The 27,147-nt window shown below is 29.8% G+C and overlaps 1 protein-coding gene across 1 annotated transcript in view; it reads right to left on the bottom strand.

Moving 5' to 3' along the window:
• The window catches only part of LOC136987822 (fat-like cadherin-related tumor suppressor homolog), a 254,157-nt gene that overhangs the window by 172,298 nt on the left and 54,712 nt on the right, over positions 1–27,147 (bottom strand). The window contains 2 exon segments of the mRNA XM_067285564.1: positions 19,599–21,777; positions 24,377–25,553. Coding sequence (XP_067141665.1) covers positions 19,599–21,777; positions 24,377–25,516 — 3,319 coding nt within the window. The 5' untranslated portion in view covers positions 25,517–25,553.

The following is a 27,147-nucleotide window of genomic DNA, read 5'->3' as shown; positions in this document are numbered from 1 at the left end:
ATTTTGCATTTTTTAATACATAAAATTATTATTAATTCAAAAAATATGATGTTTTTATGAGAAATATTTTGAAAATTTTATATTCCGGATGCGAAATTCTTTCATTTTGCGTGCAGAATTCATAAGATTCGCAAGACTTCCCTCTCGATTTTCGCTTAAGAAAAAAGTATTTCACACTTCATACATAAAAATCCTATATTTTAAACGTATAAAAGTCATTATAAATTCGAAATTTGAGACGTTTTGTGTACAAATAATTTTTAAAAATTGTCTAAATTTTAAGTTATAAAAGGTTCTAGTTTACTGTTTTCTATAGTCGAGAAGTATATACATTACAATCTTCCAAACTTCTCTAAATTTAAAGAAAAAAAATATATAAAAAAATTGCTTTTTCTGACAGAAAATTAATATTTTTAATCCATAAAACACCTTTAAATCTTCTAAAAAAGTTTTTATAACCAATTACAAACTCGTAAAGATATAAATGCTTCATAAATGGCATGCCAGTTTATGTTATAAATTCCAATTTAAAACGAAGAAACCACAGTAAAAATATATATATATATATCCTATCAACCGAAACCATTGTAATTCGAGCAAGTATCAGTACAGAAGTTAAACCATTAACATTTAATTACATATTTTCTACACTAAAGTAAACATCTGACCCCGATACGAGAAACCAGATGGACTCAATTGACCGTCCTCCTTCCTAAAAATAGTCTCGGGTGTGCTCACACACAAACACACGCACAGAACACCGCAAAGAATTATATTTTTAACATCACCCCTCCCAGTTATCCAACACCAGAACAGCTTAGAAAGCACCCCATATTTGCTGCACCCCACTTCCAAGAAACCAAGCCAATTTTACTCCATAATTAGTTAACAAATACAGAAACAGAACGTACACCGGATGAACAATAAAAGAAAGAAAGAAAAAAAAAATAGGAGGGAATATTGATGAATAAACATTTCCCGAATAGGGAAAAAAAAAACAGGAGAGAAGGATGAAGAGGGAAGAAGAAGAAGAAGAGACAATGTTTCCAGAATTCTCTCTTTATCCGTCTGCTCCTGACAAGAGGTCTCGTCTCATGTTATTGATTACGTTGAAGGAAAAGCAAAGTCTCCTAGCTACTACCTGGTCTTTTTCACTTCAGCTCCTGACACATCGAAATGGCAAACCTCTTGCTTATTCACCACAATCATCTTCCACTTTGACGTGGGGTGCAAGATTCGACTTGGGAAATATGCTTAAAATGAAAGGATATAGGACGACACGCACGCGTATAAACACACACATACATTCTAAAAAATACAGAAATAAATGTATTCCTCGACTTCTAAAATACAAAAATACAGAAAAAAAATCATTATATAACTATTTCCCTTCACAATACTTTAGATTCAATCGATTAAACAAAGGAAAAAAAATTGTATTTTTTTCGTTTTTTTTGGAAATTTACAAAGTTTGAATTTTTACGATGAAATTTATTCAGATTTAATGTAATTTTTATCTATTTATTTTTATAAAAATGCAAAATATAATTGCAATAATTTTATGGTGAAATAGTTTTTTTTATAAGAAAAAAGTATTTTCTTTGATTAATTAATTTTAAAAAAAACACAGGATTTAAACACAGGATTGTCTTTTATATGGTAAATATGGAGTTTGAACCTCATTAAAATTTCCTACTTAAAGTTTTTTTTATTTTTTCCATTTTTGATGAATTTAAATTGTATTTTTTAAAAGTGTAAAATGCAAACGTTTAATTTGTATATCTTCAAAATATTAATCCAAAAATTTCCTGTAAATAATTATTTACAAAAAATCAAAATGTCCTGAAGTCGTCATCAAACAATATATTTTAAATTTATATTTAAATTTAAGAAAAAACGCATTTTAATGAATTTTTTGGAGTTTTTCGTTAAGTTTTGATGAGGATTATTGGTTTTTTTAAATAATTTCCTAAAAGACATACAAATTAAAATTTTCTACATTACTTTTACTCGCTTCAAAAAATGAAAAAACAATATTCAAAAGTGCAATTTTTTAAAATTACTTTTTAAACTCATTTCAAAATAAATCATTAAATCTAACTGAATTTTCAAAAACTACTTTCCAAGAATTATAGAGATTTCATGTTTAGATAGGTGGAATCTCTATATATAATATTTAAAAAAAATATATATTATCAATAAAAATGCTCATATTTTTTATGAAATTCTATAAATATATTATATATTTTATAGATTAGTATATAGTAATATATACAACAAAGATGTAAGTTATGAAGTAATATTTTTTACGAAATATTTTAAAATGTCAGATTTTTCCTATACTGAATCAATGTTATTTATGTAAGAGTGGGCCAATTGGCTTTTGGAACCACATGCCAAAATTAATTCTCATTTCGTTTGATTCTAAGACTGTTAAAATGAGTGCCTAGCTTTGATAAATCCTAAATCCTTCAGAAAAAAAAAGAATATATAGCAAAATAAGTGAAAAAAAAAGATCTGGGGAATCCGGGATCGACTCCAGTCCTGTATTCTTTGTATACGACAAAGTGACACATAGCCATTTGCGGAGGTCGGATACCATCCGGGAGGACTTTCTATAGGAAAATGGTCCTTATTTAGATTTAAAAATGTGAGGAATATGGAAAAAACTCCACGTGACGAGCCCGTTAACAAAGAGCGAACCCAATACCAACAACCCATTTTCATTGGTTAACCGCTCAGTGGGGGTCAAGTCCTGATCCTAATTTCAATTAATTTTGAGTACAGGATTTATAAAATGGATTCGTTACTTTGACTGATTCCAAATTCTTCAAAAAGATACATCTTTAGGAATCCAGAATTGGGTCCAGTCCGGATTCAGTTCAAGCGCATAATTCTCAAGTTAAATTCATGGTGAAGGAACCACGTGACGTACCATGCCCATAACTATGTAAAACGTTTTTTTTGGGGTATTAATAGATAATAAACATGAAATATTTTAAGGACGAATCGAGCGAATTTCTTACCGTGTTCATTACAAGTTTGGAGAAACAAAACCGATTTTATTTAAATATTTTAAATTCGAATGTTATAAAATACTTTTTAAAAGTTTATTATTTAAATTTTACTATATTTTCTTCAAATTTCTCCCTCAAACATACAAAAAAATAAAAAGAAAACAACTCAAATGCTGCTTTAATTCAGAAAGAAAAACGACGATATTAAAATTCATTCAGAATATTTTATTATGCAAAAATTTTAATAATTTGCTACAAAATCCCTTTGAAAAGATCTTTAAAAAAATCTATATTAAAATAAAAAATATAAATATATTTTTAAAAAAAATGTAACATTATACATTTTTGAATTTCGAAGTTTCCTTATGAATAGAAAGTTCATAACTGTAAAGTATATACAGCATATTTTAATACTTATATATATTATATATATAAGGTAGATGCATATTTCCATTTTTGAACAAGTTAGACAGACAGACGGACATCAAAAAGAATCGTCAAGAGTTGGAAACTGTCGGTTTGCAACGGAGATATTTGCTTTGCAAAATATCCTTGTGTACTGAACAATGTAATTCACCTTTTGTCAGATGACCTTTCAAACAAACACTTCCCAAGTTTTCTTAGTTGAATACATCCCCAATGATAATCCCTTGCAAACCAATGGTTTTATCTCCCAAAGTACAAATGTTTGGGGTAGCAGAAACCATTATGCAAATGGTTTCAGTGTTTAATACAATCTCTTCTCTCCCTTTATACGTTTCAGATTACCTTCTATTCAATATTCACTTTTTAATATTGTCCGAAGAATTTTTATTTTCAAAAAATCATCTCGGCTTCCTTGGTTTTTTTAAAAGGAATTTCTTTAAAAAAATTGTTATTTTTGTCCCCCCCAAAAAGAAGTTATCACCGAATTCTCTGTCGTTAATACACGTAAAAAAAGATGGCCGTCGTCTAAGAATAGGGAATTTTTTAGAATATTTAGATTAGAATTTTAAAGAATTTTCTTTAAAAATATTATTTAGAAATTAATTTATATTATTTTTTAAATAATTAATTAAAATATTAAAATTTTTTTTGTACAAATTTTCGAATTTAACTCAAATTTTTATTTATTTTTTTCACAAATAAAAACGATTATTATTTTAAAATTTTGCGAGTTAATGAATAACAATGAAGTTCTTGGGTGTTTTTTTTTTAAATCACTTAATTACGAACAAAATATTAATTAAAATTTAAAAAAATAATGATAATTTTTAAATAAAAAAAATTTAGTTGAAGAATTAAAATTGTTAATACTCGTACAAGTATGAAGTAAAACAATTAAAAGTAATTTCCTTTATATTAAGATCTAAATGACAATATTTTAATGAAATAACTTAACTATATTTAACGTACAGGGTGGCCCACAGTTTTTAAAACCATGTTTCTAAGAGAAAAAAAAAAAACACATAGTCGTAAACTCGGTTTAGGATCCATACTGATAAATATATCAGGAACACACAAATATATATTACAGTTGACTCGCTTCTGGACCACCCTCTTTCCCGCCTAAAAAGAGATTAAATCTAAAAACACATTCTGGGATCCGAATCCACAAATATACCAAGAGAATACAAAATAAAATACGGTCAACTGGACCACCCTCGTAGTTCGTAGACGATCTTTCTTTCCGAAAAACTGAATCTGAAAATAATACGTAACGAGATTCACATTCACAGATACAACGAGAACAGACAAAAATATAGTATGGTCAACCGATTTTTGGACCACCTTGGTATTATTTAGATTCTATCCGAAAGAAAAAGAAAAGATTAAAATCTGAAAACACATTGTGAGATATCGATTTCTACAAGAAACATTTTCTACTCTAATTGAGAATACGACAATTATTTTCTTTCAATTTTCTCCCCCCCTTCTTCTTCTTCACTCTAAAAATCGCTTACGTTTAATGACTTACAAGTAATTAACATCTTTTTCAATAAAAGTTGCAAAGATTCAAATTTTGCGCATTAATTCCCCAACTTTACATTAAATTAGTGAATAAAAAATTTAGTTTTATGAAGACCTTAAACGTACAATATTCGCTCTTACCCCCCTCCTTTTTTTTTGGTGTAATATTATGCATCTATAAAGAATCATCAATAACTAAATCTTAAGTGGTAACAGCTGAGTGCACTTAATTACAAAGATGTGCTTGGAAGAGCACAAATCCCTGAAATGAAAAGTGTGAACCAGAGCGATAAGATAGTCTATACTCTAAGTGTGCCTTAGAGATTATAAACCTCCCCACTTAAAATCTCTAAAGTACAGCAACTCTTAACAATATTCCCTCGCGATTCATAAATTGAGCTATGCATTCCTTTGTATAATTTATGAATCTTCTATAATTAAGAAGATCCAATATCAATTCGTTATGTTAATTATTAATTTCTGCATTGATGTCGTTTTTAAAATTGAGTTTATTTTAATTTTAATTAAGTAATTAGTGTGATGCTTTCGAAAATTTATTGTGTTTAATTATTATGATTATTTTTTTTTTTTAATTTTCTAATTTTTAATTGAGTTTTTAATGTTTTGCGGTTAATGTAAATATGTTTATGACGTTATGCAATCATTTTGAACATTGTTAGTGTTATATATAATAGTATGCAATAGTAGAAAAAGGCATGGTCAATTTTTCTGTAGTTAATATTGTTCAATTCGTGTGTGTAAAATTAATTAATTCTAGTTAATGATAATGTCTCTATATCGTTCATGCAAATTGTAGTATCAAATTTTGGTGAATGCAGGCGACTCAATAATACAATTTGCATGCATTGTATAGAGACGACAGCATTCGCTGGAATTCAACAGTACAATTTGCATGAATTGCCATAAAGTTCTAGTGAATGCAAATCTATCTATATAATTCATGCTACTGGTAGTATCAAGTTGTAGTGAATGCAAACCTATGTATGCAATTCATGCTACTGGTAGTATCAAGTTGTAGTGAATGCCAACCTATCTATGCAATTCATGCTACTGGTAATATGAAGTTGTAGTGAATGCAAACCTATGTATGCAATTCGTGCTATTGGTAGTATGAAGTTGTAGTGAATGCAAACCTATGTATGCAATTCATGCTACTGGTAGTATGAAGTTGTAGCGAATATAAACAACATTATGCAATTCACACACACAACATTACGCAATTCACACATACAACATTATGCAAATACCTGTAACATTAAATTTTTATTTAGATGAACATAAACCGACAACAATAACGACACTCGAAATTCACTCAGACACTTCCTTAAATAATTAAGGAATAAAAATATTCAAAAGATAAACACGTAAAAGAACACCAAGACGATATTTTAATGCAAGTTTTATAACGCCGAATTTATTACAAAAGTTATGTTTTGGGGTATACAGATTAGGTTAGATAGAAGTATACCATAGAGAAACAGTAGTTGACATTAGAAAGTCCCATGTGGACTTTAAACATGTTCCCAAGACGACATATTGAGTCTCACCTTGTATAACGTTTAAAGATTTACGGGATAAAATTGATGTTCGAGTTTACGGCTGTCTCGACTGTTAACTTACTACTTTGTTACAGCCTGCAGGAGGGGGGAAAGAAGTCAAGGGACAATTCCTATTTCTCCTTCCCTCTTCCATCAACTAAATCTCGACATTATGCAATAAAAAAGTAAGTAAAAAAATTCTTTTACTAACTACTTCAACATTAAATTCTTCCTTTTTTTTAAGGGGGAAGTATTTTAAAAAAATTTAATTCAGATTTTTCAGAAAAATGCAATAAATTAAGCGAGACTCAAGGTACTTACTTGTAAGAAATTTCAGTTTTCCCCCTCCAACCTAATTTTTAATTTTTAAGTATTTTCCGTGTCTTTATTTAATTATTTTTAATGTTAACATGTTTAAGTGAAAAAATCTGTTTTACACTAAACTATTTTCGAGCCGTTAACTAATATTGATTTAGATTTTTAATGGCAATCTTCAAGGAATGTGAGCGCAGAAAACGTGCAGAAAAATCATCCAAAACATTAATTTTAAAGAAATTATAATTATTATTGAGGTTAATTAGCAAGGATGGCGATTCACAGTTTAAAAAAAAACGAAAATATTAAATTAACGTAGTTAAAATAATCGAAATTTAGCTATATTTTAAATTTAATTAATAACTCGTGTGATTGCGGGTTCGCGTCCCACTACGTATTCTTTTATGTTTCCATTTCGTGCAGTGGATTCTCGTGTTTCATTGATATACGTGATCAACCTCATAATTGCGATAGCAAATACATAAATACAGCGAAACCTGTGAAAAACGGACACGTAAGACATCGAATATTTGTTCTGGTTTGGAAGGTTTCCGTTTTGGACAGATTCCACTCACTGTATAGTAAAAGAAATCAAATTTAATGTAGTTTAAAGCTGGAAAAGGATCCTTACGCATGCCTTTCGGGTTCGAATTCCTGTATTTCATACAGCGAATTCTTGTCCGAGAGAGAGAAGTAAACATAGTTATGTGCGATTAAGCTCATAATTATAATAATATAGGCCTATGTTTACACATTTAGTCAGAAATAATATTAAGTTTAAAGTATGGTTAAAAAAGAGCATGTGATTACGGGTTCGAGTTCCGAATCAGATTGCCGAATTTCTCCATTTCGAAAGGAAAATTTTTGTTTCTAAGTGCGAATAGGCTCATAATTATGTTTAAAAATGTGCATTTTATGTACTAAACAGTGATTCTATTGAATACAATCTCATTCTAAACAATTCTCTTCTCTAAATTACCGTTTCATTGTCCATTGCTGCGCGTTTAATGAAAGGATATTTCACGAAATTGTCATTGTTTCCTATTACACTGAATGTAATTAAATTAAAACTAAGCCATTATTTTTTTAAATATATATTTTAATTGTTTTCTATTAAATTTTCTAAATGTGGATGGGAAATTAAGATAAGATGAAGCATTTTAATAAATTTCATGCAACTTTCTTAACGATGTTTCGCTGGATTTTCTCAAACTTTAGAAAAGGACGAAGAAGAAGAATAAAGAGTAATTTAATAAACAAATTTAATTTTGTATAATTTCAATATTTTCTCATAGGTATTTTAAGTATTATCTCGTTTGCATATCTTATTATTCTTTGAATTTTATTTACATATTAAAGGAACACGTAACTGAAAATAAATGCCAAATGAATCCCACCAAAAGTTTCCATTTAGAATTAATTAAAACAATAATTTTGGATAATATTGACGCTCGAATTTGTTGGATTTTCGGTGCCTCTTCGAGTTCTTTTCTTTCCGATTAAGTAGGCACGAAATTAGGCATTGCAAATAACATTATGGCATCGTTTCGTGTTAGGAACGGATATAGATTCAATATTCTCCGAATATAATTAAAATAGGCATTAAATTAATAAATGAAGGAATGGATTAAGGCATTAAAATGAATAGGCACGTACCGAGGAATAAGCATTAGCCAACAGAAAACAAGGAGGTACCAACAAACAATTTGCACAAGGTAACAACTATCACAAGTGAACAGATAAGCGTACAAACAGACAGAATTACAAATATAAAATTGAAATTCCTATGTACAGTACATTTAGGTGAAGCATTCGTACAGACAGATTTACTAACGGATAAAAGCGACATTTCTGTTCTGAACTTTTAAGTTTGACGATAGCGATTGTACAGAAAAGCTTACTGACGAAAAGAACAAGCCATACTTTTGTTTTGGAGGAGCAAATAGATTTTAGATCCGTTGATATTTAATCTTTTTAAAAGTCTATAACCTTTAAAATGGATTGTTTTAAAGCACTTTAAAAAAAAGAACATGTATAAACTTACTATTTTACTCAGAAACGTGTTTAAACTTGTATAAACTTGCTACTTTCACTCTTAATACGAGTTTAAACTTGTATAAAGCTGTTATCTTACTTCTAAACGTGTTTAAACGTGTATAAATTTGCTAATTTGCTCTAAAAACAAGTAAATGTATATTAAAATGTTAGTTCCTTTACTTCAAAATTTAACAAGCAAAAAGTTATATGGCACAGAGCTCTGCCTATTTGTTAACAATGCCTTAATTCATTTTGTCAAGGAACCATGCCTATTTTAATTATTATTTTCTTAAATTCTGATATTAATATAAATTGAACAGTTGCGTTTACAACGCTCAAATCTACTTCTTCATTCAGTTCATGCCTATTCTGATAGGAACAATGTAAATAAGCACAAATTAAGGGAGACCAATCATTAGGCATTGCAGGTAATGAATAAAAGACAACTTTTAATTTATTCCTTTTTCTATGGAAACGGTTAAAGACAGGCTTTCAATTGAATTAATTAATTAATTTACGTATCGAAAACACTGAAACGATGAACAAGAATTAATAGAATTAGGCATAAATTGAATTGAAAATTAAAAGAAATTAAACGAAAATAAAACAAAAAAAAAAGATTTTTATACATAATTATTGACTTATTTTTATTACTAAATATTCTATTTTAAGAATTCCTATCCAATACTTTTTCATCTGGATCCAATTTAACAAGTGAGAGAATCACTTACAAATGTTGAATTACTAACATTTCTTCACTGATTTTCATGGATTAAACTAATTTCTTCAAGCAATTCTTGAATGAATAATGAAACCAAAGATGAAATTTCATTATTTTTTGATATTTTAATAAATTTTTAACGCTTATTTCCTTATTTTTAGAGTGAAACAACAAGATTTACCACGGGTTTTTTTCTTCAGAAATACTTCAAACAGATCCATTTCAGAGCTTAAAAACCCTAAAAATTATCGAAACCAATTTATCTAAGATAAAAATATCGCCGATTTTTTCTGTCAGTAAGATTGTCTGTGCAAATTCTATCCCTAAATCCCTCAAAAAAAATAAAATAAAATAAAATAAAAATGACGCCGTTTAGCGTTAGTTCGCCTGTCTGTACGGTTTTTAAACGACGATTTTAATCACCAAGAACGATATCGCCTGAAGAAATTTCGGTTTAAACGTAAATTATATAAAGTAATTTTAATAAATTTCTACCTTAATTATTTTAAAACAACAATAGTAATAAAATATTTTGTTTTCGAAATTCGATTATTTATCATTTTTGTTGTTGGCACCCTCACCTGAAACTGAAGCGGAATATAATTAATGTTTTCAACTTTTAATTAAAATAAGTGAAAATGATGAATTACCATGAAAAATTCTTCTTTTCAACATTAAAAATTTATTAAAAATTTCCTCTAAACTTAATTTTTTTTTCAAAAAAAAAAAAAGGTAAACTATTTTCAGATTCATTCCAGCTTAATAGAAGAAATTCAATTGTAATTCCCTATTGTGCCAACAGAAATCTTGTGTCATCAATGGCAGCTGTTGCCAGATTTTAGTTAGGTTCCCCCCTTTTTTTAGATTTTATGTGTAGATGTGAGGTCTGAGAGCCGAAATTTTGGGAAAAAACCAATGTCAGTAGTGCACAGAAATTGGATTCGAGTGAGAGAGTCAATGGACAATGGCAAAGTTCCTCTATTGAAGACCTTATCAAAGATATCGGACTAACAGAGAAGTGAGAAAATTAGATATAAACAAGCTGAAAAATTCTTCGAAAAATCGAAATAAAGGATCATCGAGACTTTAAAAGGGGAATCCTCCGACTGATCTGATGAATCAATTGATCTATAAAATTCTATTTAAAAAAAATAGCAATAAGTTAGCTAATTAAGAGAATAAATAAATAAATAACAATAGAACACGAAGAAGAATGAAGTATTTTTTTTCACATCACTTCACTAATGACCATTCCATGTTTTTTACTGCAATTTTCGATCCCAAATTTCAAAGTTTTCGCCTTTTGTAAGAGGGGAAAGAAGGGAAAAAAATCGTACAAAAATAATAAACGAAAAGAAACAAAATTCGGTAAAATATTTTACCAAATTTTATCAAATTTCACACATTTTCATCCATTTATAACCAAGAAAGCGTGAAATAAAGGCGAGTAATCATTACAAAAACCCTCTCGAAAAGAAGAAAAAAAAAAGGAAATTAATTTCTAAAACTTTTTCAATTTATTAGTAAATAATAATTTTATTTTCTAAGAAAAATAAATTAATAAATAAATAAAAAAATAAATGAAATTTCCCGATTTCCGACAATAGTTGAATCAGTTTTCCTTCCCCCTCAACCTCTATTCTAACAAGAAATTCAATTCGTAGTATATTGAACTTTGATTTAATATCGACCAAACAAAGCGTGAAATTCACGCGATTTCTTACTGAAATTGTTTAGCATTATCGATAAATACGTAAATAAAAATTTCTTAAATGAAAATCGAGTGAATTTCACGACAAATTAGAATTAATTATTTGACAACTTTTAATTTAAACAGCAAAGTGGCGTATTTGTCTTCCTTGTATGTTTGGTATTTATTTGTGTGTGTTTCTGTGTTGTGTTTCTCAGTATACAATACTTTTGTGTGTGTTTTTGTTAGCTTTTGTGTTTACAAACGTTCCTACATTCACGTTGCTTTCTGTGTTTATTCGTGTTCCTGTATTTTTATGTTTATGTTGACGAATTTGTGTGTGTTTCTGGCGTGTTTGTTCATGTGTTTGTGTTTGTATTTGTATGCTTATATACGTGCGTGCGTGTGTGCTTGTGTTTTATAAACTACGCTCGAAAAGATGACTTAATGTTAAAAAAAAGAAATTAATCGGAAAAAAAATTTCGCTCATTTTTCACGCAATGACATATATTGATTTTTACAGCCATCAGAACCGGAAGCGGAAGTTATTAAGAATTTTGGCTATCGAGGAGATGACGCGGCGTGTTCCCCCATCATACATCTTACATAGCATATTTAAGTCAGAGAAACTTTAAAAAGTGACTAAATGCCTTCTCGATTTACATATTTTAAACAAATATTGTTATATATAATCGACTGTGACACGCAACGTACACACAAAATAAAATTTAAAATACTTGTACAGTACATGCTCTTTATGTATGCGTTTATGTTCCTTTGTATGTTTTCATGTGTTCTATTTCTGTTCGCTTGCATATTTGCGCGTGCTCTTGTGTTTCGCTTGTATATTCGCACGTGTTCTCATCAAACAAAGCTTCGAACCCATAAAAGGCAATTTATAAACACCAAAAAAACCAAACTTTTTCATAAATTTAAATTCTTTAAGTCTCATTCGCATCCACTTTACTTAGCATTACACATGAATCATTTAAACACAGCTAATTACGTTACATTCTAGACTTATTTAAGCCTCATAAATATAAACAGGAGAAGGAATTTAGACAATTGAAGAGCGAGACAGAGATAGAGATTTTGAATATTTAGAAACCCCACATCACTTATATAAATTATTTATAAAAATATTTTGGGAATCTAAGTGGAAAGGGAAGAGCAACAACGATCCTTTTGCATTTTTAAAACTCTCTCTCCTAACCCCCCCCGTCGGAAGCCATTCTCGATGCTTAACTTTTAAATAATCTAATTTATCTTTAAAGTCGATCGCAGGAGCAGATTTAAGAGGCAGCGAGTGCAGAGGAGACCGCAGGAACCGCAAATCATTCACACCAACTGCTAATAAACCTTTACGCCGGCAAAATTAACAACCCCCCCCCCTTTTTCACGGTTGCTATGGAAACGTCGGGAAGAGAATTTAATCCGCGAACAAGGTCATCTCTTAAACCTTAATTTTCCAGACGTAAAAAGTCAGTCGGGAGGTGGGAATTCTTCTTCTAATTGAGAAAACTTTTATCACCCCCATCAACTCTTAAGAGAAGTTTTAAAAGAATTCCAATTTCGTATAAGAGTAGCTGCTTGTCGACTGTTTTTAAACTACCAAAACGTCGAGTAAATGAAGTGCCTTTCTTCTTTTTCCTACAAAGAGTTGAAGTTTGCTCCCATCTGTTTGTCTGTCTGTTACTTGGAAATGTCGAAGAGATATTGTAAATACGCTATGAAACTCTCTCTCTCCATTTTTCAACCAATTTTCTTTTTTTGTATTTGGAATTTTAAAAAAAATCGATCGAAATTGATCCACTAAAAAGAAGAAAAAAAAAAAAAAGCCAATAAATAGCAAATGCCAGAAATAGCAAATTGATATTTTTCAAACTTATTGACACTTTACAAACACTTACTATTTTGACGTTTGATATTTATTGGCTTTTGCTATTTTTTTGACACTTTTACACAGTTCCTGTTTATTGACATTTTGGCTATTTTCGACATTATCAAACGGTTCCTTTCTATTGATTTTTTTTCCTTTTTCTTCTATATTTGGCATTTAATCACGTGGTACCAAAGATTTATACCACATTTCAGCTATTTATAACACTTTCTTTTGGGTCATACACACGAGAAAACTCGCTACTTACGCTAATTTGCATAAAAGATACTTCTGTAATTCCTTATTATCTTTTTTTAATTTCTGCTATTTTAGCTAAATAAATGAAATTTTTGCTACTTTATTCAGCTTTTTTTTTTTAATGGCATAAAAGTCTTAATTTCCTATTAAGTAACCTATTCTAAATTTAATGTAAGGTGCACTTTAAAAAACAATGGAGAACAAAGAAAATAAACAAGTTACACGAAAAAATTCAGCAAAAAAAAAGAAAAATTGACTTTTTTCCTCCGAACAATGAAAAAAATAACAGGTTTCATAACAATAATAAATAAATTTATAAGAGTGTCGAACTTTCTAAAAATAGCAGGAAGAAGAACGAAATCAAATTGTTCCAGATAATCCATAAAATAACAACAACACTATTCAAGTAAAACAAATGAAAGGCTTTAAAACACTTAAATCTCATTAAATTCACCTTCCACATTTAAAATTAAAAGTATATTTTTCCACGGAAAATAATATATTCTATTGATTATTTTTTAAAGGAAACGTGGAATTTACACACATGAAGTCATCTGAGAATCGCCATTAAGTTAGATAAGAGTTGATATTTATAAACCCGTTTTTATCGTGTGAACATCTCCTTACTCACGTTGCACCTCTAATCATAGGCCCTATACAAGCTTCTGTCTACGATAATTATACTAAAATAAAACTCTAAAATTATTCTAAGGTCTTCGTTAACTAATGAATCATAAGGTTATAAATGTGATGGGGTTGCAAAAAGTCATACCTTTTCGTATTATTTATCGTCATCGAGCAGCATCTACACGCTACTAGATGAATAATTATGCAAATATACTTACATAAAATTCTGCTAAGGGTTTTATGCTACAGACTTAAATAGAAGTTATAAAAAGTCACGTGGGAAGCGTATCTTTGTACGTATTTACCGTCAAGAAGCACGTTAGTTAATGATTTCAATGCGATTTATTAATAAGATTGGACTAAATTAACGAGCTTAAAGTGTAATTTTAGCATAGAAAGTGAGAGAGAAAGTTTTAAAGATAACACTAAATAAATGTACTGTACTTCTCATCCTCATCGTCATCTTGCTCTTGCTCTTCTTCTTCGTTATGAAATATATTTTAGATGTTTAGAAATTCCTTTAGTGAGGTTCGAAATTATTTTTTAACCTTTAAATTTCTCAGAAATATGAAAGAAGAAACAGAAAAAAAAATAACTTCTTAAATCTTCATAATGGGAAATGCGTGAAAGTTTATGAATTTGTAAGAAAGGTTTGGAGAAAATTTTATGAATTTTTAAAACGTTTTCATTTCCTGTAAAATTCCAATTTCAAATCCGTTATAACATTTCTTTTTTTCTTCATTTTATATTTATTTATTTATGATAAATATATATATATCACTTCATGACAATGGTTATCATATGCATAAATAACTAATTTTCTCTTATAAAATCGCATTTGAAAAAAATTAATTTAAACTTGAATTTCTCCTATTTATACTTTGAAATTTTATTTAATTATTTACATCCGATAACGAACTTCATTAATTTCACTTCAAATTTCACTAAAATTCTTTACTTTTATCAAATTTCACACCAGTCCTCTCCGATACTTCATTCGAATTCTCGCGAATAAAATCTCAAATTTCATTAATTCGGCTTCAAATTTCACTATTTTCGTTTCAAAATTTCATTAATTCTTCTCCAAATTTCATCAATCCCGTTCCACGCTTCACAGATTTCGCCTCGAATTTCACTAATTCTATACAGCAAAACACAATCCCTCTTTTGCGAATTTCACAAATTACATTTAAAAATTCGTAAATTTTCTACATGAAATTTCACAAAATTTCATTAAACCATTTTAATAAACAAAATTATTTATAAAATTAAAGAAAAATATTGTATAAATTTTAATTTTTTATTTGTTAATTTACTACTTTTATACACTTACTTGTATTGAAATAACTGATTTTTTGACGTGAAAAATTAATATATTTAATTAATTTTTTTATATATTTTTTAAAAAATTATAAAATTAAATATAAATTTTATTTTTTAAAATATTTTTAAATATATTAAAAAATAATTTAATATAAAAAATTAACAGCTAAAGCCGCAAAGAAAATAAATGAATGATTATTTGTAACCGCATCATAGTCCGAATAAAATGCAAAAAAATATAAAAATGGAATTACTTTTATTTAAAAAAATTAAAAAAAGACATTCGAGACGAGTGTAAAATTTTAATTATAAATAAATTTACCATAAAAATCGAATTAATTTTTCACAACTTGTAAATTTTACATAAGCGAATTTAACTAATAAGCGTATGTAACAAGCACCGGAAAAAAAAAAATTAAATACCGTTATTATTTGCTTAAAAATATATTTTTACACAAGTTTAAACGTTATTTTATATAAAAATTTATTTAAAAATAAAAAAAATATGTTATTATATATCAGTGAACAAATATTTTGAACTTGTTTACATGAAAAGGAAACGTGACTACATATACATATTTAGACACGTTCCTCCTCATTGTTTATCCATTATTTTATATAAAACATATTTATATATATATATAAAACAGTAAACTTTTTAAATATTCATATAGAAATTATATAAATAAGCATTATTAAATATTTAAGACAGTGCGAAATAGTGAAAAAGGTGTGTTTATATGCGTACATATGTATATATTGTCACGTTCCTCATTCGCTTTTATACATTATTTTACATGAAAAAATATATATGTGTGAAGAAAATATTATTAAATATTCATTGAAAAACGTGAATATTTAATAATATTTTATATAAAACAGCGCGAAAGAGTGAGGAAGAACGTATCTACTTACACACGTCGACACGTTCCTCCCTCATTGTTTCTACACTATTTTATACTTTTTCATGTGTATAAAACTGAAAATAATCATTACGTATTCATCCGAAACGGGAATATTTAATAATATTTACAAGCAGTGACGGATTAAGGCCTTCCAGGACCCATAAGCACAGAAGATCGGTTGTCTCATTACACACAATATTTAATTGTGGCTATACACAACTGCAACGATATAATTGAAGGACATGCGAAGGGCCCTAGACGTGCCTAGTGAACTCAGTTTACATAAAACGGTAAGAAACAGTGAGGAAGAACGTAACTGCGTGCATACATAGAGGCACTTATCCTCCTCACTGCTTCTACACTGTTTTATATACAAAAAAATAATAATATAAAACAGAAATATTATTAGATATTCCTTTTCTGGATGAATATCTAATAATGTTTTTCCGCAAAGGGATTTTTTTAAAGTTGATTATTGATCGCAGCTGTTCCTGTTGTATGCAGTAACCACGATACGAGTTTGTAAAGTAACTGAAAATTATATGAAAGGTGATTTAGTTGGGGAGATGTTTATGAAACGGATCAAGTTTCAAATTGGCTTAAAATCTTGAATAGAATGAAAGGAAATACAAGTTTGCCTTCCAATCGATCAAAACAGGATTAAAATTTTGATTAGATATTAAATGGATTTAAACATCCTGAATCAAAGTGGATTTAAGATTTTAAAAAGCATTTATTTTACGTTTTTTTTTCCTTTTTTTTAAATATTTATATAATGATATTACATTTATGTACGTACGAGTCAAACCTGTAAACGACGGACACTGACGATAACATTAAAAAATGGCCGTAGTTTGGGGGTTATTTTACATGCCTTTTAAGTAATGTCTTCGAAAAATGGTTGCCATTTAGAGGTGACCGTTATTGAAGGTTCGACTGTGTACATAAATGTGATTTATGCTTTTAAATATGGGAGAATTTTATTGAATTTTTCCATTTTTGCTACGAAATATTTAATTCCGTTTTCAATTTCTTTAACGCTCAAAGGATTCAAAATCAAATATTTAAAACATAAATATATATATATATATTTGTAAAAATATCGAAGTAAAAATTTAACTAATATTCACTTAATTAAATTTATGAAATATATAAATATAATTTCAAATACTTTAAAAATCACATAATTCTTTTAATATTTTTAGTGCTTTTAAAAATGTTTACACGACACTGTAACCATTTTCAAGTGTCCGAAACAAAATACAAATATTGTAACAAATTGTAAATGCTAATAACGAGTAAAATCGTCATTAAGTCCGACCCTACTGGAGATAAATACGACCCCATTATCTCCCCACTCCATCGACCTTTAACCACCAAAATTTAACAGCGTCCATCCCTCTGATATACAAACCTCCCTCCAAAATTTCAGAAATTTTCGTCACACGACACAGGAGTTATTAAGCTTCAAACTGGGTGGACAAAATCGTGCCACCCCCCACACAAACTAACATACGTACATATAGAAAAAACACCGAATTTTTCTTTACATTTCTCGACGTTTCAAGGTCCCCTGAGTCAAAAAGTGTAAAATTCTTGCACTGGAGTCATTTTTTGACTGCCATACTTTTCCTGTTATATACTGTATAACACCCAGGAAAGTAAAAATACATGTTTTATCTTATTCTTTTAATATAAAATATAAAAATAACAACTAAATTTTCAAAGAAAACATCGAGAAAAATACAATTTTAAAGCATTCATTCCTTCTAAAATATTTAATTTTGTAGAAGAAAAATAAATGGAAAAAAGAAAAATAATAATAATTTCTTGAAGCAGATAACGGTCGTTTATATACGCTTTAATTTAAAAAAAAAATTAAATATATAATTCTAAAAACATTTTAAAAAGATACATAAATTCAACAATAAAAATCTAATTAACCCATTTATTAATAATGTATAAAATTTATTTATTTATTTATTAAAGTTATTAAAGCTTTAAGATAAAAATGAGGAAGGAGAAAGCGAGAGAAAGGGTGGAGGAGGGGGAGGGAAGGAGAATGCTTTTCAATTAACCACTTCAAAAATCACTAGCAACGAACGAATCGAGATGAACATTAAAACATTTTCTTGCAGCTTTCTTAATCATATGCTCCTTTAAAAGCCTAAATTACATTTAATTGTTGGCAAGTGCGGCTGAATAACATTAAGCTTGATCCCCAGCTATTTTGCTTTAATGGGCTATGCGGTTTGTCAACTCGACAGGGGAATTGAATAAATGGACTAGCCTAGTACGCGTTAATCCAATTTGGGTTGTTACTACAACCCCCCTCGTTTAAAAAAAAAAAAAAAAAGAGCGATAAAAAGAAAACAAAATCAAATTTCCTAGTAAAATACTTCGGATTAAGTTTTTACTCGATTAAATCAACGATAATTTTCGTACTTAGTTGGATGTTCATTTGTTAATTTTGTTTTCTTTCCTCTATTCTATTCTTCTGAGTAAATGGAATTGACGTTAAATCGTTTCACACGATGCGATTTTCTTCTTGCAACTTGCGACGTTCGATAATTATCGAATAGAAATTGATGATAACGAATTTTTGTCGATTTCGACAGTCGATAACTTCTCGAATACGTTACAGACGGATCACGTGACTTCGCGTAATCGATTCTAATTGGCTAATTTAAATTTTCAATGATTAAATTTAAATTTTTTTAACCTAGCAGAGTGAGTTCAATCCGACTAAAATGCTTTGAATTTAAAAGTAAGTTAAATTTTTAATATAAAAACCGTATTTTACATGTAAAATATTTATACCATTTTCACTGATACACTATATATTATATAATTTGATTAATCTATATTATTTTTATTCTTATTTTAAATATTTTATGCATTATTATTTCACAATCGGGTGACGGTTTCGTTGATTTATTAATGCTGACGTATCCCATCGACGAATGAGTTGAAATTTAATTTTTGAAATATTTTCCATTTGTCTAATATGAATTTTTGGATCTTAAACAATTATTTATAAATTTAATTTCTATTAAAAACGAATTTCAGAATTTTCATAAATATACAGCAATTGTGATTCTTCTTATAAATTGATTGTTTTATTGGAAATTTTATTTAAATATAATTAAAAAATTAAAATTTTATAATAAACTTCCTATAAATATAATGCTAAAACTATAATTTCATATGGCATAATTAGTTTATAAGCAGTGCCTTTGCGTGTTTAATATAGTAGTATCGAATTTCAGTTTGAAATTAACTTTTTAGAATTTCATATATGAAAAATTTAGACTTACCTTGATTATCAATGCTGAAAATGCCAATTCCATCACCATCCCGTATAGAATAGGTAATTTGGCTATCTATCCCTGGGCCATCGTCGTCGTGTGCAGACACTCTCATTACAAAAGTTCCTTCAGGTTGATTCTCTCTTACCATGCCTAATGCCACAAAATCAGAAAATTTGGGCGCGTGAAGATTTTCATTTACGTCTTCGACCTCGATCAACAGAGAAGTAACACTAAAAAGCACGGGTTCACCACTATCTTCCGCCCTAACTGTGATATTATAGAGTTGTTTGGATTCAAAATCCAATGGTCGAGCCAATCTGACGACACCCATTTCGGAATCGATTTTGAAATCATCCATTTCTCCAGATATATCGTAATGAATAATTCCACCTTTGCCAGCATCAGGATCTTCAGCTGATAAAATCATAACAACGGAACCAACGGGAAGATCTTCGCGCACTTTCGTCCAAAATTGATTTTGACCAAAAAATGGAGGATTGTCATTAATATCCAAGATGCGGATATTGATTATAGCTGTTGAAGAAAGTGGTTGAATGGGCGAAGAATCGGTTACACGTACTTTCAATTTATAAAAATCTGTCCTCTCTCTATCCAGTGCTGCATTCACTGTTAATACACCACTAATGGGATCAATATGGAAGTCTGACGTGTCCGTATCCAGTTTGAAGGTAAATTCGGCATTCTTACCAGTATCGTCGTCAGTAGCCCTCAATTTAACGACACTCGTTCCGTTCTCCACGTTTTCGGATATCACAAAACTGTAGTCGTCCTTTTCGAATTTTGGAGGATTATCATTGACATCGAGCAAACTCACTACTAAAGTTCGCGAAGAATGTTTCTGCGGTTGCCCCAAATCGAAAGCTGTGATGTTCAACACGTATTTAGAAGTTCTTTCTCTGTCTAGAGGTCGTAACACTCGAAGATGGCCGTCGTGCATATCCATTTTGAAACAACTATCTTCGTTGCCACTAGAAATCACATAGACGACACGCCCATTAAAACCTCGATCTCTGTCGTGAGCCTGTAGAGTTATGAGACGAGATTTCACTGGCACGCTTTCGTTGACGGAGATTTTTGGGGGAACGAACGATAAGAACTCTGGAGAGTAACGATTTTCAGCGAATCGCGTTGGTGTAGGAGCTGTTACGTCTTCTACACCACCGCGATTGTTCAGTTCTCCTAATCGTATCTGTTCCTTTAATTTTTCGGTTATACCTGCATCTTTACACTCCACCAAAGCGGCTCTATCCAAGGAATTTTTGCTTCCACTTATTATCGTAATGGGAATGGTCATGAGATCTGCAAAATGTTTTCCATCCGTAGCAGATAGATTCAACACTTTCTCACGCAGCTGCCTCTGTCTCAAATCGCACACGAGGCTGATAACACCCGACATTGAATCCAACCTGAAGCATGGATCATCGTTAGAAGGCAACATTCGATAAGTCACAATGCTGCCAGCATCAAAATCGATAGCGGATAAAGTAAATACTTCAGTCCCAACGGGGGCTTTGCTATTTACGTAACCTTTACATTCCACCTTCTCAAACAACGGTCTGTGATCATTAATATCCTTCAAGCGAACCTTCAGAGACATTTCTTCTTGCCTGCTGAAAGGTTTACCCCAATCAGACACGCGTATTTTTAATAGGTATTCCCTTTTCATGGTTTCAAAATCGAGAATTTCAGTAGTACGCACCTCTCCACTAAAGGGGTGTATAGAAAATGGTACTGGGCTCAAATTAGCTAAACTGTAAGAAACGAAACCGTTCTCTCCTAAATCAGGATCAACCGCTTTCGCTACATAAACTATGGTTCCTATGGGCCTATTTTCGTCGAAGTAAACAGTTTCATTGGTGGAATTAAAGGAAGGATTGTTATCGTTAGCGTCCAAGATCTGAATGTTAACTATCGTGGTTCCTTTACGTCGTAATCCTCGTACACCACGGTCTACAGCACTAACCGTTAATGAATAATAGGCTTTACTTTCTCTGTCTAATTGTTTAGAAGTGGTCATTAATCCGGTTCGAGCATTGATGCTGAAAGCTGCTTCCTCGTTTCCGTTTTCGATGTTGTAAATAATATCCGCATCTTGCCGGCTGGATAAGTTTGCTTTCACTAAAACTATTGGAGTATTTATCGGTGCCACTTCTTCTACCTCTACCTACGAAAGATATTTAATTATTTTCTTTCATTATATCTAATTTTATAAGTAAATACTTTTGCTAAAAAGAAAAAAAAACAAAATGGCGAATTTCTTCACAGTTTCAACGTGCTTTATTGATCATTTTCGACGTCTATTTTAATCTCTATTATTTTAAAAATTTTAATTTTTTTTTTCAAAATAAAATAAAATGAAATATTTTAGAAAAATAAAAACAATTGAAAAAAGTTTTTGATAAACTCCCTGAAGATTTTTTGTTGAATTATTTTTTATTCCAAAATATTTTGAGGAAACTTTACTTTATTTATATTTATATTCTAAAAAGTTTTATCATCAAGTTTTTCTAGTTCAAGTTTCTGTAAATATAAACTTCTAATAAAATATATATTTTTAAAGGCAAATTTTTAGATTCAAAACACCGTTTTTTAAAAATATTTTCCTATATATATATATTCGTTTTATATTTAATTTTATAATAAAAATATAAGTTTTAAGATAAACAAAACTAACTTATATCAATGTTTATAGTAATTTTTAGTGATAATAAAGGTGGAAAATTCTGCATAAAGTTTAAAATGTAGGCAGTTCATTGCTAAATTTAGCGTGGCATTAGCATTAAAGTTCTTAAACAATTGCTTTAATTTTATATTTTGCATTTTCATATCAATTTTTCAAATTTTAAACCGTTTTAAAACCCATTTTATTTAAAATTTGGACCGATATTTAACTGATTTTTTGAAATTTTAAACCGTTCAGAAACGTTAAAATCGATTAATTTACATAAAAATTCTTGTATCTTTCAAATCGTTCATCCGATAAATTACGCAAAGAACCGCCTATATTCATTTGATCATTTTTCGATTAATTCTAACGTCGTTTAAAATTATTCTGTGTAAAAATGCTTCGACTCCATATAAAAATAACAATTTTACTAATATAAAGAAACATTACCTTATATATTTAAATTATTAATTACGAAAGTAAGTAGTTACATACAATTTTTCATTTTTACGTGGGTAAAAACCAGAAAAATTCTTGAAATATTCATCGTTAAAACATGCTTCAATGAATATTATATAATATTGTTTTTTTTATGTATTATATTTAAGCATTTAATGAGGAAATAGAAAGGGAGAATATTATATTCTTTCATGAATACCAAAATGAAATTCAATCAAGAAAATAGCTAGTTAATTATTTATAGTTAAGAATGTTTAATGAAGGCATTCAATTACATGAAATTAAATATTTGCTTTATACTAATTAGTTAAAGCTTTTCATGAAACAATCAAATAACCCAAGAAGTTATCACTACAAAAATATATTGATTAATAACTATACTCTACTTTAGGCGAGGTTCTATGAGAGATGTCACATTTCTGTCATTGTGGCATTAATTGAATTTAATTAAGTTAATTAAAAATTATTTCCCTGAAACTCACCATCAAACTTTGATTAAAATTAAGAAAACTTTTACCACCTTTACATATAAGTATAGCCAATATATTCTTAAAGTTAGTTTAGATTTAAATGAGAAAAAATAAAAATCCAGTTACATGAAGGAAGAAGAGGGGAGGAAGGGAAAAAAAGGATAAAAGAGTATATTTTAATTAATTTTTTAAATTAACTAATTAAAAGTAATTAAGAAAGGTGAAAATGTTTAAATATTTTATTTTATAAAAGAAAAAAAAGGAGGAGAACAGATTAAATATTTCGCAAGAATTTTCTTTCTTATTTATTAATTTTTTTTTTACTGCTGAAAAATATTTTATAACTTTTTAATTTTCAAAAATATTTTAATTTAAATAATATTTTGCGTGTTAAAATATAATAAGCTAATTTATTTATTTATTCTTTTGTTTTAGAGAATTTTTACACCATTTTTACTCCTTTCTGATATACTTACTGTTAGAGAGTAAAAGGCCTCATATAATTTTGGGATATAAGTCTAAATCAGGCCCTATATAGTTGAGAAAAACTTAACTATTTTAAAATTAATAAACTCAACTTTACAGACCTCATATCTGGAATATAACGTATATAAACATACTTAAATTACATCTTATACTTCATTTATGGTGATGATACCTATACCTGATCAGGTTAATGTTAATTAAGTTTCCTCATCTGAACAGAATAGAAGTGATAGAACTAAATCAATAACCTAACAAGAAGATTCAATTAACATCTTTGTTTTACTAAAGTTAATTTGGCATCAGTTGGGTGAATGGTATCTTGATACAGATTTACACATGCTTAAATAAGAGTTTTTCTATCATTTTAGGGGAAGTAAAGATAGATTTTGAATATAATTATATGATTACTGAATCACCATAAATCTTTTATCCAGATTAAATCACGTATCAGGATCCTGGATCAGAACCTCGTGCTATGAGTCTATAGTTTAAAGCACCATATTTTCGCGTGTATCGTTATTTGGTGGGGGGAAAGACTGCTACAGCTACAGGTCAAATATACAAATCAAGTAATGTTTAAGTGTCAGCATTAGAGCAGAGATCAAGCCCAGCCTTGATCTGTGCTCTAATTACTGTTATATTGTATTAAGATAAGATATTTTATCTAAAAATTGATAATTTACCTCATAGTCACTTTGCTCAAAAACGGGAGGTTTCTCTTTATAATCCGACAGTCGAACTTTAATATTTTGTGTTGTGGATTTCGGAGGGGAACCACGATCAGTCGCTCTCAACGTCAATGAAAATTCCTGTTGAGAATCCAGATTTCTTTCTGCAATAATATTATATTCGTGAGGTTTACTGCCATCACTTATCCTAAAATGATTATCAGGATCTCCGTCGATAATCTCTAGCTTATCAATCTGTCCGTGAACACCACGATCCTTATCGATAACCTTGACAATTGCATAAATGTCTGCATTGCTATGACCTAAAATACTAGGAAAATGCCTAACGAGTATCTCAGGACTGTAAACGTTCACTGGAAGTACTATTACTTTCACAGTTGCCGAGCTAGCTTTGATGTCACCAGCTCGAAATTTGGGTGCTCGATCTTGAGCCAGAACTGTTAAGACGTGAGAAGATTCCTTTTGATAATCGAGAGGTCTAGTTAAGGTTAACGTGCCCCTTGTTGGGTGCACAGAAAATTGGAGAGTAGGTTGTGCCAAACTATAGTAGATCTCTCCATTGATACCAATATCAGGATCAAAGGCACTAACTTGCAAGATGCTCCTATGTAGAGGAGTATCTTCTGCAACGTTCACTTCATATTCCGTAGGATAAAATAAAGGATTTAAGTCATTGGTGTCTAAAATCTTTACATAAACTTCCGTTTGCGCTTTCAGTTTCACGGATTTCCTGTACAACGAAGTGATACTAGCACGTATCTGTAACACGTACAGATCGTGATATTCCCGGTTAAGAACGGCGTGATTGCTTGTTCGAGTGCGTATCTGAAGAAACCAAAAATCTCCCACTTGGCGAGCTTCTGCTTTGAAAAGTCTCTTGTCATCTCCTTCCGATATTTTGTAACGAACGATTAAAGTGGGATCCGTAACGTAAATGCCCATTTTTTCGTTGGCGATGACGTAAGTCTTTCCCACAGAATTCTCCGGTATTGTAGCGTTGTAAACTGGTTTGGTAAAATCCATATTTTCTTCCTCCTCTTGAGCAAAACTGGGTAGCCACAGCATAACCAATATCGCCAGCAACATCCACCTCCAGGATGTCCCCCTCGCTGTGTCGGACCCAAAGGAATCCATTTTGGGGTGGACGGTGCATTAGGCATTCAATTGACACCTGCAAGTAAAAATCAAAGTTAGGGCTCAATTAAAAATCAGCAATAAAATCATCAATTTTTTTCATTACTTTAGTCGATTTACTTTAGGAATTGATGCTATTAAATTTTGGTGGTTAAAGGTTAACGGAGTGGAGAGATAAAGGGGGAGTCACGTGTTATATCTCGAGTAGGGCCAAACTTAATGACGATCCTTTTTAATATAAAACCCTATCCTAAAAATTAAGCTTTTTTCTCATTTTAAAATAATTAGAAAATTTCTATACAGATGGCGACACCAAAATTTTATATGTTGCCGGGAAAGTTAAGCAACTCGCTGCTGGATTTTTGTTTCAATGAAATAATAAATCGAAACATGTAGTGAAAATAACGTGATTAAACCAATAAATTCTTATTTAATTGCACCCATTACGCAATTACTAAGTAAAGTAACAGATTGAAACAAAAAATATACTTTGATTAATCTGAAAATCAGAGCAACAACTACAAAAACATAACAGACAAACATACAGACGTGTGGCATGATAATAATTCCTTTCAAAGACAAAGATACGAGCGTGTAACGACTAGCAAAATTATGCATTTCGCCCATCGTAACCTTTAATAAGTGAGTAACAACGCGATAAGGTATATTTTTTTTATAATTTCTCAAACAGTTCTCGGTAAATTCCACTTATCAAACTTCAATATAACGCGCAAAAAACACGACTATAACTCAAAATTACGACTACAGATGACAAATTAAAGTGTTGCATTAAGTACATATCTCAGTTTACAAGCAATAAATACTCGCTACGAGTAAAAAGAAAGCTTATAAAACCATTCAGACGGTTAAAAAACATGTCAAAAAAATATTTGAAGTAATCGAATTTAAAGATTTAAGCGTAGCAAATGAGAAAGATTATCCTTTACGCTATCGGAAGTCATTTCGTTGCAAAGGATTGCGATAGGCACGTCCTAAGCGAAATTCCTCCTAACAAAATCTAGTATAAAACATCAGTTATCGGCAAGACATCGGGGTATAGGGACATCAATCACAGACCTGATAAACTGTAAATTCTACCCGCATGTAATAGCAGTTTGGTACTGCTGACGTCTCTCTTTCAGCAAATAACGACAGGATATGTCAGATGACTTAGAATTCTTCGTGTTCACTTAAATAAATAAAAAAAAAAAGCTCCCCCGGAAAAAATAATAAAAAATAAACGACAGATTTAATAGAGTTGTATTAGATGGATCGAGTTTGGATTATATCTACTCTACTGCTATTGATGGTCATTCTGTGTGAAATTTCCTCTACATTGCTCTCTTGGAATTTCTTCTTGCTTGCTGGAAATTCTAGAAATTTTTACGTTTGTCTTACTTATGTGAATCCTATAACACGCGGGACGATCATAATTAAGTGTTTAGAGCTTTGTGTACAATGAACTATCAGGCAAATTTGATATGCATATTGTTCTGAGATTTTCGGGTAAAATCTTTTACTTCAGAATTTTCAGCCACTAGGGCGAAATTTAGCGCTACTGTCACTTCAACAGGACGTTTTCTAACGAATTTCGATGTATAAAAGGAGTCGCAGAATTCTTCAACGGGTGC

The sequence above is a fragment of the Centruroides vittatus genome, unplaced genomic scaffold, assembly GCF_030686945.1.
Source record: "Centruroides vittatus isolate TY-2023 unplaced genomic scaffold, ASM3068694v2 scaffold_2802, whole genome shotgun sequence".
Classification (NCBI taxonomy): domain Eukaryota; kingdom Metazoa; phylum Arthropoda; class Arachnida; order Scorpiones; family Buthidae; genus Centruroides; species Centruroides vittatus.
Note: the sequence above shows the minus strand (reverse complement) of the source record. Positions and strands in the feature narration are given on the sequence as shown.